This window comes from Sphaerodactylus townsendi, linkage group LG08 (genome assembly GCF_021028975.2).
Source record: "Sphaerodactylus townsendi isolate TG3544 linkage group LG08, MPM_Stown_v2.3, whole genome shotgun sequence".
In the NCBI taxonomy this organism is placed as follows: Eukaryota; Metazoa; Chordata; class Lepidosauria; order Squamata; family Sphaerodactylidae; genus Sphaerodactylus; species Sphaerodactylus townsendi.
The window spans coordinates 43,535,298-43,557,273 of NC_059432.1; the positions used below are offsets into that span (position 1 = coordinate 43,535,298).

At 40.1% G+C, this 21,976-nt stretch overlaps 1 protein-coding gene across 3 annotated transcripts in view; it reads right to left on the reverse strand.

Moving 5' to 3' along the window:
- Positions 1-4,825: 4,825 nt before the first annotated feature.
- MKI67 (marker of proliferation Ki-67) overlaps positions 4,826-21,976 on the reverse strand; it is a 35,286-nt gene continuing 18,135 nt past the window's right edge. For all 3 annotated transcript variants that reach the window (XM_048505796.1, XM_048505794.1, XM_048505795.1), the window contains exons 11-16: positions 21,152-21,341; positions 16,023-16,145; positions 12,979-14,351; positions 12,414-12,468; positions 6,753-11,420; positions 4,826-5,186 (exon numbers count right to left, since the gene is read on the reverse strand). In XM_048505796.1, the coding sequence (XP_048361753.1) occupies positions 5,140-5,186; positions 6,753-11,420; positions 12,414-12,468; positions 12,979-14,351; positions 16,023-16,145; positions 21,152-21,341 (6,456 nt within the window). In that variant the 3' untranslated portion in view covers positions 4,826-5,139. The remainder of the gene's footprint in view (positions 5,187-6,752; positions 11,421-12,413; positions 12,469-12,978; positions 14,352-16,022; positions 16,146-21,151; positions 21,342-21,976) is intronic.

Sequence of the window (21,976 nt, forward strand, 5' to 3'; positions counted from 1 at the left end):
TTGTTCTTTTCTGTGGGACCCCAAATTGCCACTCAGGCTTATAACTTTCTCTCACACTTTACAGCACTGCACTCCAGCTCTTTCCGCCATGTGCACACTGCTCAGCACCCTAATGTTCCCTCAGAGTGTCTCCGTGCAAAACAGTCACCTCTCCATCCTAGGAGTACAGCGACCATCGTAACACACTTCACTTGCCCATCCAGTCCCCTTTAGGCCTACATTTTAAATCACAGCAATGTACATGACTCCGTTCACCCAGAGAGTACCAGTAAGTGTAACAAGTGGGGATCAGGGCTCCTCTACCCACTTTAGCCTCATTGCTGGGACCAGAGGGAGAGTCTAAGAACCTCCCAGGCCCACCGTCCTTAAGGCCAGCTCTGCAGACTTCCTGGGAGTCTGAGGCCTGCATGCAGAGTGAAGATGACATGACTCCAATCGCACAGAGAGTACCAGTAAGTGTATCAAGTGGGTATCGGGGCACCTCTATCTCCAGAGGAGTGGTTCAGGCTCTTCCTGCGTGGCTGCGAAACACGAGTCTTCTGGGGACAAACTTGGTGGAAAGTCTTAAAATGGCCGCTGTCATTTCTTTCTTTGCAAAAGCGGCCTTCTTCAGCCTCTCCTCTTCCTTCCTTGCCAGCTGATTAGGCGGGAGCTCCCCCTTGGTATTTTCTTCAGCTTTTGCTGGCACAATAAGCACAGCTAACACTAGGGGGAGCCCGAGGGATTGCTGAGTCAGCAGGCATGCGAGATTAGACAGAGCCCTGTGATCAGCCTTCCCCTCCCTTCGGGAGTCTAGTGGAAGGAGAGCTGACATGCCGCCAGGGAGTGGGTCACTATAAAAACTTTCTGCTTCCTCCGCAAAGAGACCTAGACGCCCACCCTCTCTCAAAAAGAACTGTGAGAGGGAGGAGGACTCCGTGTGTTCCATTTCTCCTTTGCACAGGGGCAGAAAAGCCTTACAAAAGGAGGAACCTCTGGGATCTGAGCACTCAGACCATTGAGAGCAATATGGACCCAGAACAGACTGCCACAATCAGATCTGACCCAGACTTTTCAGATAAGGAATAAGGCGAGTGGTCTGGGGAAGAGGAGGATCCCCAGGACCAAACTGCCAGGCCTTTTTCAAATGAACACTTGCTGCTTTTAACCCCCCCCCCTCCCTCCCCACCCAGCTAATCTATTAAATAATGTTCCTTTCCAAGCTGTTTCCCAAAAGTATAAAACTGGCCTAGGAGGCACAAGGTCTGCACGCTCCTGGATACATCACCACTCATTCCACTTGAGCGGCAGCAGCATCTGCAGCTTTTGTCACCAGAGCTCGGGTTGATGAGATATGCCAGACCACTACTTGGTCATCTTTTTTTACTTTCGTGTGGCACTACAGGCTTGATGGAGAAGAGGCAGCAGAGGCAGCCTTGGGTGGAGAGTCCTACAGTAGGTGGTCTACTCTGATTCCTGAGGTAGGATTATGTAGGTATTCAGATGGGATCATGGCTAACTGGGGTTTCCCTCCCTAGGTATTGCCTTGGCATATAACCGTGAGTGAATGACAAAGCCCCACTGAAGGAGAAAGATGAATTGTCTTCTGTTCAGTGGGGCAAAATCATTCACTTTTTACCATCCTTAAGGTTAATTTAGAAGGTGAGATTAAATTTTTCAGGTGGAGCAGAACTTGTTACTCCTGGAGGGAAAGGGGAAGGACCGTCCCTGTACTAGAAGGAGCAAGTTTTCTATAGCCCTTCACAGACAGTAGGGGGCGTGACTTAACCGTGTTTGAGTGACTTCGCCCCACTGAAGAGAAGACACCTTCATGGTAGGTTCTAGTTTCTCTATTTAAACTATTAAAAGCTTGCTGTTTAAAAATAAACTACCTCACAATTTTATGAAGTTATTTCAGGCATTAATCCCTTTTTTTTTTGCATGTTTCACCTGCAGAACCACCCCATATTAGAACTGTGTGTGGGGTAGCGGAGGGTGTGTGAGCCTCAGAGTCCCTTGGTCTAATGTCTTATGTCTTACTTGGGGTCACTCTTTCTTCTAAGGTTTCCCTTTTCCCAGGTTGGATGCAGTTGATTATCTGGAACAGTTTGGCTTCCGTTTACTGGGCCTACTGACCAGTTGGTGGCAGCACAGAGTAATCCATTTGTGCAGGGGAATTCTGTGAAAAGGCTGGAAGGAAAAACGGCTCGCATGATGAACTCTTTTCAGCATTCAAGTTGATCTGGGTCACTCTTTCTTCTAGGGTGACCAGCATTTTCACTAGGCAGGTAAGTTCACTGGATATTTGGGAACTGACTTCTGGCACATCAGCAGGGATGACATTGACTCCACCAGCTGTATCTGTGTATTTGCACCAACATGTGACTGTAACTTGAAAACTGAACAATTGGTCTGAAACAATTCATTCAGCTAGTGCCTAATTGGTCTTGTGGCAGTAGTCTCAGAATTAAACCACACACCCTTCATTTTTGCAAGGATAATAATTGCACTTAGGTACTTGAAGTCGAAGGCCAAATTCATACCATGAGTGAACAGAATAAATAAATGCTGTGTCTACTAAGATCTAATTAGGCCTGCAAACTCATGAAGCTGATATTGAAGGAAGGCATAAAAGCATTTCAAACGTGCAACAGTTCTAAGAGTCCCAGGGTAAAAATCTTTGAAACCTTGGCAATCACAGTGAGTCAAAGCTGCTGTGTACACGTTAATCATGTGTCTGGATTTAATATAAAATTCTTATTTAGTATAACATTTAATATAAAATTCTTATTAAATATAAAATTCTTATTGACAAAAAGCTGTATCCTAAACATCTAGACTTCACCATTTAAAGATTTTCCATTACTTCTTGTTCCACTGAAACTTTTTCACCCATAAGCATCTCCTTAAGACTTGTTAAATGGTAGATTTGAATCAATTTAATATTTTTGGACCATGATAGTTCTGCAAGCAGATTTTCACAGGGATATCTATTCCAAATCAGAACAAGCCTTACAAGTAACAACCACTTTGGGCAGATTGCACAAAAGAGGTGGAAGGGTGCTAGGGAAAATGTATGTTAGGAGGGACCAACATAGCCATCCAAAATGTGTGTGTGTGGAGAATTGGCTCAATGGAGCTAGCGTCTCCTTGCGCCAGTGTGTTTGCCCACCCTGCTGGAGTATTTGCCAAATGTGCTAGCAGGGTGGGTGTCCTGGGAGGCGGGCAGGCTCTGTGGACCTTTGTGGCACCTGACCTGAGAGGGAAGACAGTGTTAGGAGCTACATTGGTGTCCAAATGCACATCAGTTCAGGGAGAGGTTTTACCAGGGGAGGAGCCTACAATAGTTATCTCTCACCTAGGCCTTTGTGCCACAGGCACCACAGCCATCTCCCTCGTGTAAGTCCATTCAGTTCCATAGAAGACTTTTAGCTGGCTGGGGAAGTTTATTTGCCTGCCTCTCCATGCCACCAGAAAGCATTCTGGAGTTGCCATGATGGTGTCACATCCTGGCACCTCAAGCTTGGATGGGGCTGCTTGGGAGTTCTGACATACTTGGGTTTGGGAAGAAGTAGTCTTATTAACTATTGTACAACCCAGTAGCCAACAATATAGTCTTTCCTTGTTATATAAGTTGCAGTTTGTCTACTTGAGCAAACCCCATCAAAAGATGATTTGAGTCTATTGTTTTGCTTTTATTAATTTCATCATTTTCCTTTTCCAAGCATAGCTTCTGAAGTTTGTTCTCTAATTCATATCCACAGGGCACTTGCAAGTACTTCTGAAGTGCTAGGATTTCTTGGTATTTAAGGCAGGTTTCTACTAATCACTGGGAGAAAGAAATGTACTAGCAGGTAGCTAGGCTGAGATTACGCAGTTTGAAAATTCCAGAACCCTTTCAACTGCACTGAAGAGTCCCCATGATAGGGTTAGTTGTGGTCTCCTATCCAGTCCAAAGTCCACAGATCACCATGGGCAGAGCCAACGTGGACTATTTCCAAAGCTACTTTCAAGTTTAAATAATCTGTAGTTTATTTTTTAAAAATCTGTTTGAATTTCCCACTGCTAGCAGTATAAACAGATCTATGTGAATAAGCCTTCCATTATTCTTTGGGTGTGACATGGTCATCAACATCAACATGGGTAATTTTAGTGCCACCCTGCTCACACTTCTTAGAGAGATGTTTGAGCCAGTTTGACTCTACAACAAAAAAACACTGAATAAATGAAGAAGTGATAAGCCCTCTTCTTCCTGGTGGCAGAAAGACAAAAGGTAAGGAGCACCCCTCCTTTGTATCATAGTAACTAGTACCGCCAACCTGAAGATGCATCAGCAAAAATGAACATTGAGCAGCTTGGAATAAAGGGGGGGGGGCATTATGTTACACAGTGAGGCCTACCCCACTAGGATATTTTAAGCGATAGACTAAGGATTGAATCATGGTATGGAGACCCAGTGCGGTGTAGTGGTTAAGGTGTTGGACTAAGATCTGGGAAACCCAGGGTGTGAATGCCCATTCTGCCGGGTCAGTCACATACCCTTCTTCGCGCTTGCAAATATTTGGATGGGAGCCCTCCAAGAAATTCTAGGGGCATGACATGGAGGCAGGCAAAGGCAGACCATCTGTCTCTTGCCTCGAAAACCCTATGGGGTTGCCACAAATCAGCTATGACTGTGATGGTGACATACACAAAGAAACATTCAAACTGTATATCAGAATACTGAAAAGGAGGCATGATAGCCTATCACATATGTAAATCAAATTCATGTCTTTTGATGGAGAGTTAACAGCTTTCATATCCTCATTCATATCCTCACAAATATTGAAATTAACAACAATTTCAATTTTAAGACAATGTGAATTTATTTATCTCTACTGCTTAATTTCTACAAAATGTTAAAAAATTAATTTACATAACTTTGCATGACTTTCAATATCAACAATTGGCCGAGAAGTGAGTTACATAAAATAGAAGATATTGAAAATAAATCCAGAATATACTTTACAACCCTGCATTAAAAAAATATTGAAGCAAACCCATTTACTCTGAAGAAATATTGCATAGCTCACTATCAGAGATTACAAAGATTATTCTGGTTGCTTTCATCTTGGGTTGGCTTTATACAGGATACCAGGCAGTATCTGAGACATGTTCTTTTTATATTTTCTTTCTTCTTCCTCTCTGTAATGCATTTCCAGTATTCTCTATGGGCAAACAAAATAGGGAATATTAAAAAAACTCAAAATTTCTGTACCAAAATTGAATTTGATCCTGTCTAGATGTCATAAGGCTAATGATTATGAGACAGAATTATGATACAGAATTCAAAAGAAACCCTATCAGAACAGAGAAAGCACACACAGAAATAAATAGAACAGGAATTTGGGCAAGAATGTATAAACACAATCCAGAGAAGAACCATGAATTTAAGGCAAGTACAGGCAAAGCCACAGCAGAAGCTATCGGGATGTGGAAGAGACCATTTTTAGCTCCAAGTAAAGAAAACAAAACAAGCTTTTTGTTTACGACAATGTTCATGGCTTTTCAATTTGGTTCCTTATTTTTTTTAACTGGTGCAATTCTAGGAACAGTTACACCAGTCTAATTCCAGCAATTGAAATAGCTTTACCTTCGGTAAAGTGATTTCCAGTTCTAATACTGGGTATTTTTGCATTAGTTTAAATAAAAATAAGTATTTCATATTCCCTATGTATCGTGCAAAGAACTATGTATCGTGCAAAGTTCTGCACAAGTCCTTTCTGTTCTTAAAATAGTACAGATTAGGTCAGAGATAAGTATGACATATTTCAATTCGTCCTTGAGGAGAGCAATAAAAATAGTTTTCCAATAACATTCAACATTTATCTATATATCTCCTTCTCAATTGTGTCTCCCATGACTAAATCCACAGATCGGGGTCACAGTGACTCCAAACAAATTTCCTGCAAACATGGGGGGCCTTCCAGGTTTGCAGAAAAATCTGACATTGGGGGAAGAAAAAGGGGAGGATTGTCAAAGAAGGTGAGGAAGCAGAAATAGAGCAGGTGGTAGATTGACAGAATGGGCAGACTGATGAAGAAAGGGGTGAAGAAAAGATTGACAGATATGGGGAAGGGGAAAAGAAGGGAGAGATTGTCAGAGAAAGGAAGGAAGGATAAAGAGGTAGAAAAGATTGACCAAAGGGAAAGGTATGAAAAAGACAGGGAAGATTGTTATGAGGGAAAGAAGCAAAGGGGAAAAGAGATGCACCTTGCCCATCTGTATATTTATAAAGCTTATATTATCATTTATATGATTTGCACTCTAAATGTTAACACTCTCAATATGCATGATCTAGTACCTTTGGTATTCCAACCCTAGAAAGTAATACAGAAAATAAAAAATTCGAACTAAGAGGATTTTAATTCATATAGGTTCAGGCTTACATTCTATTTTTCAATAAGGCTCAGAGGAAATGGCCATTAAGGCAGAAATTCAAATCTACATGAATTCTGTGAGATTTTCTTGCTACATCGCATGAACAAATTCAGTAACAGTAGGCTGCAAGAGCTCTCAAACTAGAACTTTGCTGCAGTGCATATCATTAGTCACAAACAGCTTACCAAAAGTCTTGTGATTTACTGAAAAGACCTCTAGCTGGTTAGCAGTTTTAAATGAAATTAGCTGTGTATGCTTCAACTATATTACTAGTCTGCATTAATGAGGAAGAAAACTTAACATGTCATTCGTTCAGAAAACTCTAAACAGAAAGATAAAAATTATCACAATACCTGCTTCAGGCGCTGTTATTATGGTTTCTGCAAAGCATTTCTTCGTGCCAGAAATAGTGCCATACATTTCTGGTTCAGTGTGGACCTGTTTCTGTCTTCCCCGTTTAGATGCGTTTTCTTTTCCCTGGGGAAGTGTGATTTCCAGATTGTTCGTTTGGTCATTGTGTTTTGGCAAGTTCTTCCCTCTAAGAATTCTCTTTCTATCCTGTGGGTCATGTTCCATAGTACTTGTCATAATCACTTGCTGATCCTTAGGATTATCATCATTTTCATAGGCACCAACTTTTCTCTGTGCTCTTCTGCTCCGTTTATCATTTGATACTATCTCTTCCTTATTTACACTTTGTTTCTCCTGATGCTTTCTTTTGACAGATATGGAACAAGACACTACTTTATTTTTTATGCTATTTATTGCTAAATTCTCTTTTCCAGTTAGATCATTTTCAATAAATAAGTTTGGATTTTCAATTACAGTTTCATTTTTGTTCAATGGTGATGAAGGCAAAGTGATCTTGATGGCAGGAGAGCAAGGCGCTGGGAATGCCAAAACTATATTTTTCCTTTGACTCTTCTTTGACTGGCTTTCAAAGATAGCATTTGCAGGCATCTTTTCGCCTTTTACAGGTAATGGCTTGCTACCAGTAGCTCTTTGTTTGGTATTTGTTTCTCCTGAAGCTTCAGAAGTAGGTTTCCTTTCCCCTCTTTTGGATACATTTTCTTTTGTCAAATCTTTCAAAACACTGGCCATTTCTTCTTTGTTAACATTACTGACCAGTCTTTTACTGGCAGGAACTGGGCTTGTTATAAGCGTTTTTCTGCTTCTGCCCCTACAGGACCGATTCTTATTTGCTGTAGTTGCTATTTCTAAAGCTTCTTCTTGCTCTGCTGCTGCACTTTTGTCTTTGCTTGATAATGGGAAACTGTTACTTTCGAGTATTTGGGATACAGTCCCAACTTTTCTCCCTCTACCCCTTTTTGGCTGATTCTCTTTTACAGTAAAACCATTTTTGACAATCGTATCTTGATTTTCAATATCAGGTATGTCTTTATTATCATTTTCCGTGGGTGATTCATGAGAAACTACTTGCTTATTTCTGCTCCTCTGTGGCAAATACCTTCTTGCCACCTTTTGTCTTTGTGGTAGAATGTGTTCTACAAAAGACTTAATACTGTCCAAGGCTACCTTCTGGGTTTCATAAGAATTTTCTTCATTCTGAGTATCTTCTGAACACATTTCTTGAGCAGAACTGGACCTACCAGTTGATGTGTCATCTTCAGAAATTGTAAGGTTTTCCTGTGTTTGTTTTACAGGGGCAACCTTTCTCCTCCTACCCCCTTTTGGTTGGTTCTCCTCTGCAGTAGAAGCATTTTCAACAACCATATTTTCATTTTCAACATTAAGAGGCTTTTCATTACCATTTTCAGTGGCTGGCTCACAAGAAACATCTTGCTTATTTCTGCCATTCTGAAGCAGATTCCCTTTTGTTCCCCTTTGTCTCTTTGTTAGAATATGTTCTGAGGTAGCCTGAATATTATCCAAGCATACTTTCTGGACTTCACTGACATTCTTTTCATTTTGAATATCTCGCAAATCTCCTTGGGTAAAAGCAGAACTGCCAGTTAATGGGCCCTCTTTAGGAACTTGTGTTTCAAGTGTTTGGGATACAGGGGCAACCTTTCTCCTCCTACCCCTTTTTGGTTGGTTCTCCTCTGCAGAAGCAGCATTTTCAACAACGGTATTTTCGTTTTCAACATTAAGAGGCTTTTTATTATCATTTTCAGTGGTTGGCTCACAAGAAACATCTTGCTTATTTCTGCCATTCTGAGGCAGATTCCCCTTTGTTCCCCTTTGCCTCTTCGTTAGAATGTGTTCTGAGGTAGCCTGAATATTGTCCAAGCATACTTTCTGGACTTCACTAACATTCTTTTCATTTTGAGTATCTCGCAAATCATCTTGGGTAAAAGAAGAACTGCCAGTTAATGGGCTCTCTTTGGGAACAGTAAGCGTTTCAAGTGTTTCGGACACAGGGACAACCTTTCTCCTCCTACCCCTTTTTGGTTGGTTCTTTTCTGCAGTAAAAGCATTTTCAACAACCGTATCTTGGTTTTCAATATCAGGATGCTCTTTATTATCATTTTCTGTGGCTGGTTCATGAGAAATGCCTTGCCTATTTCTACTGTTCTGAGGCAAGCGATTCCCTCTTGCTACCTTTTGTCTCTTTGTTAAAATGTGTTCTGCAGCAGCCTGGGTATTGTCTAAACATACTGTCTGAACTTGCAAATCTCCTTGGGGGAAACCAGAGCTGCCAGTTGATGGATCCTCTTCAGGAATAGTAAGTGTTTGGGATACAGGGGCAATCTTTCTTCTTCTACCCCTTCTTGGTTGATTCTCTTTTGCAGTAAAAGCATTTTCAACAACCATACACTGATTTTCAACATCAGGATGCTCTTTATTATCATCTTCTGTGGCTGGTTCATGAGAAACATCTTTTCTGCTTCTGCCATTCTGGGGCAGGGGATTTCCTCTTGTTACCCTTTGTCTCTTTGTTAGAATGCGTTCTGCAGTCACCTTATTGTCCAAGCATACTTTCTGGACTTCATTAGAATTCTTTTCAGTTTGAGTATCTTGCAAATCTCCAGAGCTGCTAGATAATGGGCCCTCTTCAGGAACAGTAAGTGTTTGAGATACAGGTGCAACTTTTCTTCTTCTACCCCTTTTTGATTTATTCTCTTCTGCAGTAAAATCATTTTCAACAGCCTTACACTGATTTTCAACATCAGTATGCTCTTCGTTATCATTTTCTGTAGCTGGTTGATGAGAATTATCTTTTCTGCTTCTGCCATTCCGAGGTAGGGGATTTCCTCTTGTAACCCTTTGTCTCTTTGTTGGAATGTGTTCTGCAGTAGCCTTATTGTCCAAGCACACTTTCCGGACTTCATTAGAATTCTTTTCATTTTGAGTATCTTTCAAATCTCCTTGAGGAAAACCAGAGATGCCAGTTGATGGGTCTTCTTTAGGCACATTTAGTGTTCCCAGTGTTTCGGATACAGGGGCAAACCTTCTCCCTCTACCCCTTTTTGATAGATTCTCTTGTGAAGGAACGGCATTTTTAACACCTGCAGATAGTTTTTCAGTTTCAGGAGTCACTTTATTACCATTTTCAGGGGATGGCTTATGAGAAACTGCTCTGTGTCTACATCTTCTAGGTGAGTTCTTTTTCATTGCTACCTTTTGTCTTTTTGGTGCATTCTGCTCAACAGATATTTGCATATTTCTGCAGGGTACCATTTGGGTTTCATTTGCATTCTCATCGCAATTAATTTCTTGTGAGCACTCTCCTTGAGCAAAACTGGCTTGGTCTTCATTTGTCAGAGTAAAGTTTTCTCCCTGGCCTTTAGAGCCCTCTCCTAATGCATGCTTCTCTGAAGAAAACGAGATGCAAAGTGATGGTGATACAACAGAAGCTCCTTTCCTTTTGTTTTTTTGTGCACTCCCTTGAACAGGGGTAGTGATTCTTTCAAAACTTGCATTGTATTGTTCTTGAGTAACACCCATGCCTTCAAACATACATTTTTCTTCAAGGGTTTCATTCTCAAGCAGGAAACGAACCTTTCCCTTCTTTCTTCTCCTTGCTGCACCTTCCTTCACTTCTGTTGGATGATTTTCCATAGTTTCCATTTTACACATTTTAGGTGATGTGTGTTTCTCACCATCAGCTGCTTCCATTTCTGTTTCTATTTGGGTAGCCTTTCTTGTATTTCTTTTAAGTATCTGATTTTCAGAATTTTTCGTTGAAGTTTCAAGATTTGGACTTTGCATCTTTTCTTGGGAATTTGTTTTTGGAAAGTCAGACTTTGGTTCATCTTTACTTTTCTGATTTCTAGATATTAGAGATGTTTTTGAGATAAACTGCTTTGCTGCATTTTCTTTTAAATGCAAACTTTCTTCAGCTTCTCTATTTCGTTTAGCTGCTACTCTTCGCCTGTTAACAGATAGATCTGTTTTGATTGACATTTCCTTTGAAAGTCCCAATAATTCCTGGGTATCTTTTATGTTATCCAAGTCCATACTTCTACTAGTTTCAATGGAATGTTTTCTAGATTTTTCTCTGAAACTTTCTGATGTCTCAGTTTTATGTGCAAGGGGGGTGCTTTCAGATTCTTTTGCTAGACTTGTCTCAGAAGTGTTCTGATCAAAGTTTTCATTTGTTTGCTTACAGATAGTTAATTTGGCTCTACTGCTGTTTCTTGTCTGCCTCACTGTCTTAGTTGTATCATGTTCTTCTGTGTAACTAGATTCACCAACTTTCTTTTTTCTAGGTTTTTTAGTTGAAGCCAATGATTTAGGTATTTCTGCATTCATTTCCACGGGATCTTCCTTCCTTGCAGATGATTCTTCGATAGGATCAATAATAGTTCCCCTTTGGGAATTCATTCCTTCTGACTTGTTCTTTTCTGGAACGAACTGGACTGTCTCGATAGTTTCTACATGCGCTCTTGTTATATCATTAAGTGAGCTACATGAAGCATGTCTAAAGTAATCTTGTAATTCGCCACAACCATCATCATCAGGCATCCTTGGCATTGCATTTGGAGATTTTCTTTCAAATGAATCTTCCAGTTCCATTTCCTGCTGAGATTCCTTTCCTTCAGGAACACCTTTGCAGCCTAAATGAGTATTCAGAAATGCAAAAACACTAAATATTTTGTAGCAAGCATAATCAAAGTTATTTCTGAGAATGCAGTGACATAAAAAAGCATAATTAACCACATAATTGTACAGAAGTTTGTGTGGCTTCATGATTTTGTTTGAGAAACATTGGTGCTAAGTCATATAATACCAGAAATCATTATTTTCACAACAAGCTACAAAAGCTACAGATAATATAGGTTTAGCTGACAAATCACATCTGACTTATGGCAAATCCTGGTAGGGGTTCAAGGCAAGAGACTTTCAGAGGTGGTTTATCATTGCCTGCCTGTGTGTGGTGTGGTGGTTAAGAACAGTAGACTTCAATCTGAAGAACAATGTTTGATTCCCTCCTCCACATGAAGCCTGCTGGGTGACTTTGGGGCAGTTACAGTTCTCTCAGAACTCTTTCAGGCCACACAGACAAGCAATGACAAACTACCCTACAGGGCCATCATAGGTCAGCTGTGACTTTATTGCACACACAAACAATGCATTTTTACACACTCCTATGCGGTTTAATTTTTTGCCTTCAATCACAGTTGACTTATGGCCACTCCCTGGTGGGGTGTTCAAGGCAGGAGCTGTTTAGAGGTGGTTTGGCATTGACTGCTCCAAGTCATGTCCCTGGTATTCCTTGGAAGCCTCCGATCCAAATACTTGCATGGGTCAAGGTTGAAAGTGGCTCAAGATCACCCAGTAAATTCCACAGTAGACTGGGAATTCAAACCTTTCTCCTCCCTTTCCTTATGTTTCCCTTTAATTCATTCCCCTTCGTTAATGACTGATTTCATGGTGCCATTGTAGAGTATACTGTGATATTTTGATTACTAATTTTAACTGTTAACCTATTGTCATAAACTGTCGTAATCCAATACTTCAACCACTACACCATGCTGGCTGTCTAGTACTGCAAGTTATATAGAATGTACTACAAAATATAGATTTTAACAAAATACATTTATACGTACCAAAATCACTACTGGAATTCTCAAGTGGGTCATTCACAGTTTCTGACACTCTGACCTGAAAGAATTGTAGATGTTTTAAGCCACATAATAGGCTGTTCTCTCTCTCTCTCTCTCTCACACACACACACACACACACACACACACACACACACACACTCTGCTGCTTACATCAACCTGTCATGATGCTTAGTAGAACCATATTCTGACAGACCTGATCCAGAATAAAATATGCCCATTGTATATACTTTCAAGCACTGAATACAAGAGATAATACGATATTTAATACTATAGAATCAGCTCAATATTACAATTAGGCCAATACAGCGCAAGAAAACTACAGCATGTACTCTGCATACTAGACAACTCTTATCACAAATTTCCAATAAAAGAAAACATGCCAAAAGTTCTACAGAGATAATTAAGAACAGACGTTTGTGTTATGCAATATACCTTCATCTTAGCACACACATTACTAGTGTGCAGCAAATGACACTACTGTACTGCAGACTACACACAAATGACTTGTGGAACATACTACTGTTGGAAGCAGAAATTACCAACTTACCCCATCTCCATAGCCAAATAGTTCTTGAACACCTGTGTAGTCTATTTCAGCACTGAGAGAATTTGGCTTAGGTTCAGCCATAAGTTTTTGCAATCCAAAATAATCATCAACGGGCATAAACTTTTGCCTTGGTGTCTTCAGTATTCTGGAAATACCAATCATATCTTCCACTGGTTCAAATTTTCGCTTGGGTGTCCTCAACTGTCTTTGAATATTCAAAGCTTTAGAGCAAATGTCATCCTTGACAGACTCAGCTTTGCTAGGCGTCTTGAGGAGTCTCTTGACCCCTGAAAGCGCCTCAACCGGCTCTGGCTTTTGATTGGGGGTCTTAAACAGTTCCTTGACTCCTGAAAGTGACTCGACTGGCTCTGGCTGTTGCTTGGGGGTCTTAAACAGTTCCTTGACCCCTGAAAGTACCTCAACTGGTTCTGGCTTTTGCTTGGGGGTTTTAAACAGTTCCTTGACCCCTGAAAGTGACTCGACTGGTTCTGGCTTTTGCTTGGGGGTCCTGAGCAGTCTCTTGACTCCTGAAAGCGCCTCAACCAGCTCTGGCTTTTGCTTGGGGACCCTCAGAAGTTCCCTGATTCCTGAAAGTGCCTCAACTGGTTCCGGCTTTTGATTGGGGGTCTTGAGCAGTTCGATTCCTGAAAGCGCCTCAACTGGCTCTGGCTTTTGCTTGGGGGTCCTGAACAGTCTCTTGACTCCTGAAAGCGCCTCAACCGGCTCTGGCTTTTGCTTGGGGGTCCTGAGCAGTCTCTTGACTCCTGAAAGTGCCTCAACTGGCTCTGGCTTTTGCTTGGGGGTTTTGAGCAGTCTCTTGACTCCTGAAAGCGCCTCAACCAGCTCTGGCTTTTGCTTGGGGGCCCTCAGAAGTTCCCTGATTCCTGATTCTTCCACTGGTTCAAATTTTCGCTTAGGTGTCCTCAACTGTCTTTGAATATTCAAAGCTTTAGAGCAAATGTCATCCTTGACAGACTCAGCTTTGCTAGGCGTCTTGAGGAGTCTCTTGACTCCTGAAAGCGCCTCAACTGGTTCTGGCGTTTGCTTGGGGGTCTTGCGCAGTTCGATTCCTGAAAGCACCTCCATCGGCTCTGGCTGTTGATTGGGGGTCTTGAGCAGTTCGATTCCTGAAAGCGCCTCCATCGGCTCTGGCTGTTGATTGGGGGTCTTGAGCAGTTCGATTCCTGAAAGCGCCTCCATCGGCTCTGGCTGTTGCTTGGGGGTCCTGAGCAGTCTCTTGACTCCTGAATGTGCCTCCATCGGCTCTGGCTTTTGCTTGGGGGTTCTCATAACTCTAAGGACGGTGGATTCAATATCATCAGTGTCATATATCTGCTGGATCGATGGATTTAAAGGCGACACTGTCATCTCCCCTATTAGAAATATAAAATGGAAGAAATTTTTCAGTAGACTACTGGTAAAGGTTGTCTTTAAGGTTTTTTTTTTTAAAAAAAAATATGATACTTAAATGTAAGTTACTGTTTTTACTAAGGGAAGAAGGGCAGTGAATAAGTCCCTTCCCAGATAACAACCAGATGTCTTGAACTGATAATGTCTTCTAGGATAAAAGACTTCCACTTCCTTAGATTTCATTTAAAATACACTTCTCCTTTCCCCAAGGAACTGGACTCAAAGTGGCTGACATAACAAATCTTAAAACAATCACACTTAAAACTCAATATATACATCATAAGCCAAGGAAACTAGCTCTAAAAATTGCCCAATAAAAGCAGCCATATCATCATATAATGTCTTATAGAGATATGAAGCACCCCCCCCCCCCCAAAAAAAAAAACCTTCAGGGAAAACCAAGTTATTTTTTACCCTCCCTCCAAGGACTTTAAACATATTTTTCTAATACAGCAGAATACCCAGTGGTGGGATTCAAAAATTTTAGTAACAGGTTCCGATGGTGGTGGGATTCAAACAGTGGCGTAGCGCCAATGGGGCTAGGCGGGGCATTCTGGGGGCGTGGCCAGGCATTCCGGGGGTGGGGCATTCCTGGGCGGGGCTGTGGCAAGGACACCGCGCGCGCACGCCCCAGGTGCAGTTCCCCTTCGGCCCGCCTCTAGATTCAAATAATTATTGTTTAAAGCATTTAAAAGGCAATATACCGTATGGTAGTGCATTTTTCTTTTTTATATAATTATATTGATTTATTTTAAATAATAACATGAGAGAAACCAAAAACTGTTTACAATTGTTAACATATTACAAACATATCTAATTGTCTATCTCTCTCACCCCCCCCCCACTAAAACATCCTATATTGCCTCCCTCCTTCCCATATTTCCCTCCCTCCCTCCCTTTCTACTTCCCCTTCAGATTCCTATAACTACTTTAGCTATTCCACTTGAAAGAAAACTAACAGAGGGAGAGATCCAAAATCCTTAATCTAAAAGAGTAGTTTAACTCCTCTTTCCAATATAAATTTCAAGGGGGAAAAAGAAAAAGAAAAATCTTTACCTATAATACTTTCCCAACCTTTGTACCAATGAAAAAAATAGAATTACTATACATTGTATTATTTCATACAGTTCATACACACATTGGGGGGGGGGGTGCCATGGGGGGCAGGGGGCCCTGGGGGACGATTTTGCATCCCCCACTTGACAAGATTTATTGTACCCAGGGACAGAGATTACCCCCTTGTCCCTAGTGGAGTTAATAATTAATAACCAGTTCTCCGAACTGAGAAAATTTTAGTAATCGGTTCTACCGAATAGGTGCGAATAGGCTGCATCCCACCTCTGATAATACCCACAAAATACTGTTTGTAAACACTGAGAATTAGCCAAATCTCATATAAGCTTCCCTGCAACTTTATTGAAGGTTCTCAAACAGGCAGCTCATAGAAAGAACTCTATCTAGAACTAACCATGATTAGGAATCATTTCCCTTTCCCTCCAATTGTGAAAAGTAATCCAAACAGTCAAATCCGAGAAAACTCTTAAAAGCACTGTTATCAACATCATTTGTGATTTTAGCAGTAGAGTAAGACAACACATGAGATTATTACTAGATATGTTACAAAAGGTGTATACCAGATTCCTCTGGAGTGCAAATTTCTGAGGCTTCTTCTGATGCTGACATATTAGAATTTTGCACAGAAGACAAAGAGCTTCCTTTTTTCCAGTTCAGTGGAGTGTGGAACATTTCAGTCATCCCTAGGAACAGTATTTAAAATTCAGTTAACACTTACTTTGCTTGTATATGTGATAGATTGCAGGAGTTTGCTGAGTGGTAGCCAAAACAAAGGATCCTGAAAATAAAGAGTTAACCTCAGCAGCTTCTGACTGACTGGCAAGTAGAGAACCAGTAAGTACCGTATATACTCGCGTATAAGTCGACCCGCATATAAGTCGAGGCACCTAATTTTACCACAAAAAACTGGGAAAACTTATTGACTCGCGTATAAGTCGAGGGTGGGAAATGCAGCAGCTGCTGGTAAATTTCAAAAATAAAAATAGATGCCAATAAAATTACATCAATTGAGGCATCAGTAGGTTAAATGTTTTTGAATATTTATTTCAAAGAAAAACAGTAAAATGGCTCTGTAAGTGGAAAAGAGGGTCAACAAGAACAATATGGTATCAACAATAACTTTAAAAGTACAAAAACCTTAGCTCAACCAGCAACCAAGCTAAAATACAAGAGTTAAAATCCTCCAAAACTGGATTCCTCATCATCATCTGTATGTCCAAATGTAACCCAACTTAGATTTTAAGAGGGATATTATCAGAAATGGAAAATCTACTATTAGCTTCCATTGTAAACAATGGGGTATGGGGCATCCACTTTGGGGGTCAATAACTTTGGATCCCCTGACCCAAACTTCACCAAACCTGGCTGGTATCATAAAGAGACTCTCCTGATGAGACCAGCCAGGTTTGGTGGAGTTTGGTTCAGAGGGTCCAAAGTTATGGACCCTCAAAAGGGTAGCCCCATCTACTAATAGCTCCCATTGAAAACAATGGGGAATGGGGGCACCTCATTTGGGGGTCCATAACTTTGGACCCCCTGAACCAAACTTTACCAAACTTGGCTGGTATCATCAGGAGTGTCTTCTGAGGGTACCCTATAATTTTGGTGTCGCTAGCATAAAAACTGCGCCCCCTGTTGGCCGGCAAAGTAAAAACACACAAAAAAAATTAATGACCCGCATATAAGTCGAGGGGAGCTTTTTCAGCATTAAAAATGTGCTGAAAAATTCGACTTATACATGAGTATATACGGTAGTTCAGTTAGTACTAAAAGTCTAGAAGTTTCACCTGAGGGTGAAAAGAAATCTCTCAGCAGAAAGAGAAAAGAGCTGACAAATAACGTATTTAAAAAGTCTTTCAAACCTGACTGATAAATTTAAGTATTATACTTGAATACTTTAAGACATCTTTTGGAAATAACTGAATAAGATACTTGTAACCTCTTCCAGAAACAGCTGAACTAGAACTAGAAAAAAATATCAAAACTACCGTATATACTCGTGTATAAGTCGATCACATATGTCGAGGCACCTAATTTTACCACAAAAAACTGGGAAAACTTACTGACTTGCATATAAGTCGAGAGTGGGAAATGCAGCAGCTACTGGTAAATTTCAAAAATAAAAATAGATACCAATAAAATTACATTAATTGAGGCATCAGTAGGTTAAATGTTTGAATATTTATTTCAAAGAAAAACGGTAAACTAGCTCTGTAAGTGGAAAAGGGAGTAAACAAAAACAATATGGTCTCAACAATAACTTTAAAAGTACAAAAACCTTAGCTCAACCAGCAACCAAGCTAAAACACAAGAGTTTAAATCCTTCAAAACTGGATTTCTGGTCAGGGGAGGAATGTTTATGTTAGCAGTACCAACATTTCAGAGTATCTTTAGGAGACCCTCCTGATACCACCCAGGTTTGGTGAAGTTTGGTTCAGGGGGTCCAAAGTTATGGACCCTCAAAATGTAGCCCCATCTACTATTAGCTCCCATTGGAAACAATGGGGGATGGGGGCACCCTCTTTGGAGGTGCATAACTTTGGACCCCTTGAACCAAACTTTACCAAATTTGGCTAGTATCATCAGGTGTGTCACCTGATGATACCCTGAAATTGTGGTGTCGCTAGCCTAAAAACTGCACCCCCTGGAGACCGACAAAGTAAAAATCCTAAAATATTTTTAAAAATACAGCTGACTCGTGTATAAGTCGAGGGGGCTTTTTCAGCACAAAAAATGTGCTGAAAAACTCGACTTATACATGAGTATATACGGTATATCAGCAACATCTTAATTGTTAATACTGCCTGTTTATAAACTTACCTGTTTTGTTTATGTTAGATACTTCACCAAACCAAATAGTTATTGTAAATAAATTTTATCTAGTTCATCTTTTAATCTGTTAAAAAGCCTCTGGTGCCTGTTTTATATTTTGACAGTATACCACCAAGAGCAAAAAGAAAGCATAACTATTAAGAATTCACTCTTTGCTTTACTGCTTCCCAAAAGAAATGGCTTATCGACAGTGCAGCGCCAGTCTACAATATCACAACAGCTTTTTAAGGACTAGTGCTCCTGGCAGTTTGCTATCACAAAAAACCTTCATTTTTTGTGTAAATAAACGTACATATGGCACCTATCAGACAGACTCTGCTTAGATATCAAGCAGTCCTTCTCAATGATTCCTTGTTAATCAACTTTTAATAACATGTGAGTTAAAACAACATTTTAAACTTGGAGCTGAACTGAACTTGTTACAAATTCGGAAAATCTGAGATCATGTTCAAAATTTTTGAATTAGTATGCAATTTCTTAATCTTATGAGGTAGCTTATCATTCATATTTTGTAAATAGGGAATTCACTGTTCAAAAGGACAGGCAGACTTTCACCAAGATGAATGAAGGTTTCCAACAGTGGTTAACATAGAGTTAAATCAATTGTTACAGCTGGTTGTGGTGGGTTTTCCGGGCTGTGCGGCTGTGGTCTGGTAGATCTTGTTCCTAATGTTTTGCCTGCATCTATGGCTGGCATCTTCAGAGGTGTATCACAGAGAGAAGTCTGTTACACACTGTGTCTAGTTACAGTATTTAGTTACAGCATTTAGCAATGGCCAGACTTTTAGTAGCCTTTCCAAACCAGTACATTGAAGGATACACTCCAACCCAATAAAAGAACAATATCTGGAGCTTTATGAAATTAAAGCCCTTTCAGTAGCTGTGGTGCTCATCTAACCGCAACCACAACAGAGCTGCAGCATTCAAGCCTTGGTTTCTGTTAGTAAAAGGAAGTAAGGCCCTTTTCAGGATGGTTTTCATTTTTGAGGGAGGATTCAACAGGGCCAGGCCCACCAGGAACCACTGGGCGATACACTTCTACCCAATTTGCATGACTCACCCAGACACGGCTGTTTGCTACTGTTCAACAGCAGCCACCTCACAAAAGCCTGTGTGGGATAATGGTTAAGAATTGCAGGCTAGGATCTGCGAGACTTAGCTTGGAATCCTCACTCTGCCATGGAAGTTCACACATTTTTAGCCTTATCTACCTCATGAGTTTTCGTGAGAATAATGATAAGCTGATGATAGTATAAATGAAGTAAATAAACAGAGCTAGAGATAACTTGCTTGCAGACCAATTCCCACCCCCTCCTTCAAACTGGGATAAGGCAGAAACAAACAGTTCCATAAGTCAGAATGGTCTCTGAGGGGAGCTAAACCAGTTTCCCATTAGTACCGGTTCCTGTCTCTGCAAAATCATGTTAAAGAAAAATACAATCATTCCCTCTTCAGTTTTCCAAATCTAAATTTCCCCCACCCATTATTTCCTGGTGTAGAACAAGACCACATTAAAACATTTTTGGCAGGAAAAAAAATCAATTCAATACAGTGCCACTATCCTCAAGGTGATAGTATGTACTGGGATTTTTGAATTGAGGACTGTCTCCCACACTATAGTTCCTATCACACCACCAAGCAATACTGAGAAAGTGAACAAAACATTTATTTACTGGCCTGCCAGAGCTTGGCAATATTTAAAACTAGCCAGCCCTGAAGTATACTCTCCCCTGCCTTGGTAAAACCTGTTAATGTTGTCTGTCCTTAATACTAATAGGCTGGTATGAGAATTTGCTTTTTTTCTTGTATACTGTACCTATTTGATTACAAACCATTAATTTAAACAAAACAAAAACAAATATGAGTGCTATGGTGTTTTGCCATATAAATACTGTGTGTTTTATTTCTATGTCGTAATGCGGAGTTTTAAATGTACATTGCTGTGATTTAAAATGTAGGCCTAAAGGGGACTGGATGGGCAAGTGAAGTGTGTTACGATGGTCGCTGTACTCCTAGGATGGAGAGGTGACTGTTTTGCACGGAGACACTCTGAGGGAACATTAGGGTGCTGAGCAGTGTGCACATGGAGGAAAGAGCTGGAGTGCAGTGCTGTAAAGTGTGAGAGAAAGTTATTAGCCTGAGTGGCAATTTGGGGTCCCACAGAAAAGAACAAAAATGTCACAAATACAATCGGAACATTGGTATATGAGGGCAGAACATCAGTAAACGTATTTTAATTTAATTCTGGTAGTTTGTTTTCCAGTATGTCCTAGAATAGACAAAAAAGTGGAACAGATGAGATTCTGAAATTACAGAACAAGCATGGGATATGTTTAAAAAAATCATATTATAGATATGACATATTATAGATATACACCCCCTATACTGCAAGTGCAGAATTTAGTAAACTGAAAGGCTTAGCTTTAAATTAAGCTGTCAGGGTAGGATTTCAACCTCAAAAACTAAAGAGAGCCTGAACAATTCGGAGTGGAAGAAATGTATACAAGTCTATTTAAAGTTCATCTTTTTTCCCCGTAGAATTTTGTATTGTTTTTAAGCATACACATAACACCTTGGGAAAAGTATTAATTTTTTTTAAATGCTTCATCAAACTTTCAATCAACTTAACATTGCAACTACAAAACAGATTTTTCATTTAACATTATATATTGTATATTTTATACTGCAAGTTATAGTATTTTCAATCTGCAACAAATAACCAAAACTATTCTGCAATCAGTCAAGTTCTCTCTATGACTAGTTCTACACTTTTCATATGAAACAAGTGAACCCATTGTTAATTTAGAATGGCAATGTTCCATAAGCAAAATGCAATTTAATCAAAACATCAGATTACCTGTAAAACTTTCATTTGTGTCTTGCTCTTGCTTCAAAACATAGTTGAACATCACTTTAGGGACCTGAGCAGTAATCTTTACTTTGCTGGTATGTGCTTTTCCAACAACAATTGGAGCAGGAGAATTTGCATGGCCTGTAGTAAAGTAACCCTTGACTTTTTTGGTTGGTGTTTTTATAGGAGCATTGCTCTGAAAATAAACATACACAAAAATGTTTTGTGATCTCATCAAAAGCCAAACTGTGCTACAGTTTCAGGAAGATTTCTAAGGTGGTGTACCACACAAAACGAGGCAACGATAAATAGATAATTAAACATGCTGTTGTAAATATACAATGAACTTCTGCTGAAAAACCATATTGTTACAAAAATATTTCGCTGATGACAAGTTAAAACTGCTGTTGTAAAAATAAAGTTTTAAATAAACAGAAAATATCTGTCCTATTAATGTTACAGTTCTTTCTTGCATATATGTTTTGTGATAGCTTCTATAGTTGACTCACTGCTTTGGGGCCACCAGTCTCTCCTTTCCATTACATTCTGGATAGCTCATGAACACTTTGGCTTTCAGTTAAAGTAGTGAAAGGCAGAAGGAAGAAGAGGTAACACTTAATCCTCACAAAATGAAAGGGCTGTCAAGCAGAAGTAAAACCTGCTTGGGAACAAGCATATGGCCTTTTCTGGACAGTACTGCACTTTCCTTGAAATATCAGATTTGCAGCCAAGTTGTCTTTCTGGAATCCATTGGATTAGTAACTCAAAAATAAAGGATACATTATACAAGTTTAGGTTAGTTTGCCAACTCTTTTTCCAGTCAGATTTACA